The 4,239-nt window shown below is 40.5% G+C and overlaps 2 protein-coding genes across 3 annotated transcripts in view; both read left to right on the forward strand.

The window, feature by feature from the left end:
- The window catches only part of LOC123972059 (UDP-glucuronosyltransferase 1A1-like), a 4,121-nt gene extending 3,064 nt beyond the window's left edge, over positions 1–1,057 (forward strand). The window contains exons 7-8 of the mRNA XM_046051266.1: positions 1–222; positions 360–1,057. The exon at positions 1–222 is cut by the window's left edge and continues 125 nt beyond it. Coding sequence (XP_045907222.1) covers positions 1–222; positions 360–630 — 493 coding nt within the window. The 3' untranslated portion in view covers positions 631–1,057. The remainder of the gene's footprint in view (positions 223–359) is intronic.
- Positions 1,058–1,524: 467 nt separating this feature from the next.
- Positions 1,525–4,239, forward strand: part of LOC123972670 (UDP-glucuronosyltransferase 1A7-like) — a 7,725-nt gene continuing 5,010 nt past the window's right edge. The window contains exons 1-4 of one of the 2 annotated variants that reach the window (XM_046052246.1): positions 1,525–1,668; positions 1,931–2,493; positions 3,165–3,228; positions 3,306–3,454. In XM_046052246.1, coding sequence (XP_045908202.1) covers positions 1,960–2,493; positions 3,165–3,228; positions 3,306–3,454 — 747 coding nt within the window. In that variant the 5' untranslated portion in view covers positions 1,525–1,668; positions 1,931–1,959. Of the gene's footprint in view, positions 1,669–1,930; positions 2,494–3,164; positions 3,229–3,305; positions 3,455–4,239 lie in introns of those variants that run through there. The other variant, XM_046052247.1, reaches the window with a different exon arrangement.

The following is a 4,239-nucleotide window of genomic DNA, read 5'->3' on the forward strand; positions in this document are numbered from 1 at the left end:
AGCACATCCTGGAGCTCGAGCTTTCATCACTCACGCTGGCTCACATGGTCTCTTCGAGGGACTGTGTCACGCTGTTCCCATGGTGATGGTGCCAATTGTGGGGGACCAGCCTGACAATGCAGAGAAGTTGGCGAGCAGAGGAGCGGGAGTGGTGTTGGATATTGTGTCGATCACTACAGGAAGTCTTCTTCAGGCCTTGAATGAGGTCATCAATGATTCCAGGTGAGGGGTCAGTTTAGAAAGGGCTCCTTTAATCTTGGTGCTGATAAAGATAAAAATATAAAATCTGCTTTTCACAATATCTACTTTACTTTTGTGATGTATTCTTCAACTCTTGCTGTCAATCTGTTTCCGTCCAGGTATAAAGACAGTGTGCAGAAGCTGTCAGCTCTCCATAAAGACAGACCAGTCGACCCACTTGACCTTTCAGTGTACTGGACAGAATTTGTGATGCGGCACAAAGGGGCGAAACATCTCAGACCTGCTGTCCTTGAACTCAACTGGCTCCAGTACTACTGCCTGGATGTAATAGCGCTACTGGCTACTGTTGTGTTGGCTTTTGTAATGGTGACAGTAAAATGCTTGAAACTATGCTTCTGGATACTGAGCAGAAAGAGGAAGCAGGACTAACCTGGTGTTACCTTTGCACCTTCATCTAAGCAACAACACTGTTTGTTAAGGGAGATTGAAAAGTCAATACCATTCAAATATTAGTGCAAAGTAAACCTGTTTATGGTTTAAAGGGGAGACATGGTGTAAGATGAATAAGGGAATCTATGAGGTGATCAAAAAGATATTTAATAAACAGAAAATATAGAATATTATTAGACTCCATTATGGACTGGGCTTGAGGGACAATGATGAATATGTTGTCTTTACTACAGTGTAGGAGCTGCTGCTTTCCAAATAGTTAAATTCTTCATTGCAAAATGAATAGTTGAGTCGTAGCTAAGCTTGTCTTGGTGTTTACTGTGACTCTCAACATCTTCTTACATAGACAGGTAACAGTGTAACACAACAGAATACCAAATATCACCGTTTTGTTAGATACATGAGTTTTTCCCTATGTAAATATAAGTAAAATAAAATGTTTTAATTACAAATGATTTTTTCATCCTTCTGTATAAATAATCTTTTAACATTAATCTATGTACTGTGAAACTATTTACTCACGACATTGCCTCTCTGGTATTTACAAGTAGGGGAGACCGGGTATGGTTTTTTGCTTCAGCAACTGTAACTCGCTGAATTTGAACTCTCTGAAAATTGCTTTGCTTTCCCTCTTTGATTTGATGTTGAACATGGACAAGTGATAAGTGGTTTTGGTTTCTCTACACCTTGACTTAGCAACAGTGTATATTACAAATGGGAGGCTGGGAGTACAGGGCCCGCAAAGATATGGGATCCTGCAGTTAAGACGAGGCGACTGCAGAATGCTGATTCTAGCAACAAACTAGTGAACTATTTCTGACCTTTGGGTAACAGCGCCTCCCCTACATTCTCACCTTGTGTACAAAATAATATACAGGAAAGGAGGTCTTCGCTTCTCGGCTTCAGACGTTTTACCTTCTCCATGCACCTTGGAAGAAGGTTAAGCTGCGCCAGACATACCTACTATTCTGCAAAACACTGCCTGTGCCTCCACTGAACCTTTCCCCAGTCCCCCAGGTGCAGTATCAGCTGATGCATGCTTTCTTTTATGTATGAATAGCAATAAATCATATGACACCTTGTCACTGAAAGTCCCACATTAATGGCCTATAACTGTTAGCTAGGACTGCAAATGTCGCTCTTGTTTAAGTGAAGACTTTGAACACACACAACTCTGCTAATTCACAGAGGAATTTCAACAACACAGAGTAGCGTGAGGGGAGGGGACAGCACAGAGAAGTCCACTTTGACCACCTTTTTCTCTCTGTGTTGGATTCAGTGAGCTGTTGACCCCGAGGAAAGAGAATAATGTGGAAAGCAGCAGTGTTTGTGTTCCTGCTGTTAAACATGGATTTGCAGGTGAGTGGGGCTGTAGATAAGACGAGGCGGTCCGTGGAAGAAAACTCCAGGCCAGAGAAGAAGGTGGAGACTGAGGAGGCTGAAGCCACCAGCACCATTCATGCACGTGACACTGGTTCTTCAGGTTTCTTGGGCAACTTGCTGGTGGTACCCATGGATGGGAGTCACTGGGTGGGTATGAAGGCCATTATCCAAGAAATGGGTCGGCGTGGGCACCGGGTCACTGTGGTGATACCAGAGGTCAGCATACGGATGGGTCCCGGGAAACACTACGACACTGTCACCTATCCTGTTCCTTATGACAGGGAGTATATTGATTCAATCATGGCCACACACAAGGACATATTGCACAAATCTTCACAGTCGTTCACGGACAAAATAAGGAAACGATTTTCACAGATCCAGAGATTTATAGGTTTTATCTACACCACTGCAGAGCACCTACTGTTCAATGCCAGTCTCATTTCACATCTGGCACAGCAGGTGAGTACAAATACAGACGATGAACACAAGATCAGCATTAGGTGTAAAATGCCTTGCATGTTATACTGAGTTTGTAACATTTGTTAACTCTACACTTCTTCAATGAAGTGTTTCTGATTCTGGTGTTCCAGCACTTGTGTACAACTCTCTATCTATTAAAATTAGGATAGTGGTGAAAGAAGTATTTACGTTCTTTATTTATGTGAAAGTATACTAAAAAATATAATAAAATATACTAAAACATAATTTTGTGTTCACTTTTTGGACTTTTCTCTTATTTTTGTTTTTGTTGCAAAATATTGGAGAAATTTACCCCTATGGGCGTGAAACACATGAAACCATGTGTGAAGTTTAGAGGGAAAATGGCTCTGAAACATGACAAGAGGCCCTAACCAGACACTGTTTTTTTTAAGCCAAAGAGGTTAACAGCCACTGGTTTAGTCATTGACAATGCATTGTATTTTATATGTTTATACTACTGTATGCTTTTGTTGATCGAGAAGAATGGTACATTTGTTAATGCAAAACAGTGATCTGTCTTATCCGATGATCAGCTTCCCTCTTCTGTAGAATCAATGCATGAGTGTATATGTAGAAGGTGCTTTATTAGTACAAACTGTTGACGATTCACATCTTTTTCCTTTTTTCCTTTTCCCCTTTTCACTCTGCAGAAATTTGATGCTGTCTTAACAGATCCTGTGGTGCCCACAGGCTCGTTAATAGCTCGGAAATTAGGTGAGTTTTGCCATGCTTTTATTGTTGGTTTTATTGTCTGCACATCTCCTCACTAGCCATCCTTAAATCTTTTTCAGGAATCCCCACTATTAATTTGCTGAGAGGAATTCCTTGTTTCTTGGATATGCACTCTACAGGCTGCCCCTCCCCACCATCATATGTGCCTCGTTTCTTCACTGGATACACAGACAGAATGAGCTTCAAGGAGAGAACTTTCAACACCTTGGTGAGCACTAATAGTCAGATATGCATGGACAGGTGCATGTTTTTTTTTTGTAAAATAGGTAGGTAGATAGGTTTATTGTCACAATATAACAAGTTATAGAGTGAAATTGAGATTTGTAACTCTCTTCTGCTACATCTCAGACAATATACATTAATAAAGAATCAATTATGAAAAATGGTAAAGAAATAAACTATCATCACTGGAGCAGTGACGAGGATGAATTAGAGTTTAATAATAATCTTTATTTGTAGAGTTTAAGAGTCTGATAGCTTGGTGGGAAAAGCTGCTCTGCAGTCTGGTGGTGTGGCAGCAGAAACTTTTACACTGTGTGCAGAATTATTAGGCAAGTGAGTATTTTGACCATATCATAATTTTTATGCATTTTTTCCATCTCCAAGCTGTATAAACTTGAATGCTTATTGGATTTAAGCATTTCAGGTGATGTGTTTTTGTGTAAAGAGGGAGGGTGTGGCCTAAGGAGAAAAAACACCCTATATCAGGTGTGCATAATTATTAGGCAGCTTCTTTTCCTCAGGAAAATGGGCCAAAAAAGAGATTTAACTGACTCAGAAAAGTCAAAAATTGTAAAAAGTCTTTCAGAGGGATGCAGTACTCTAGAAATTGCTAAGATATTGGGGCGTGATCACAGAACCACCAAACGTTTTGTAGCAAAACCTCAACAGAGTCGCAAGAAACGTGTTGAGAAAAAAAAACGCAAATTAACTTCCAAAGATTTGAGAAGAATCAAACGTGAAGCGACCAGGAACCCATTATCCTCCAGTGCT

This window comes from Micropterus dolomieu, linkage group LG06, assembly GCF_021292245.1.
Source record: "Micropterus dolomieu isolate WLL.071019.BEF.003 ecotype Adirondacks linkage group LG06, ASM2129224v1, whole genome shotgun sequence".
Classification (NCBI taxonomy): Eukaryota; Metazoa; Chordata; class Actinopteri; order Centrarchiformes; family Centrarchidae; genus Micropterus; species Micropterus dolomieu.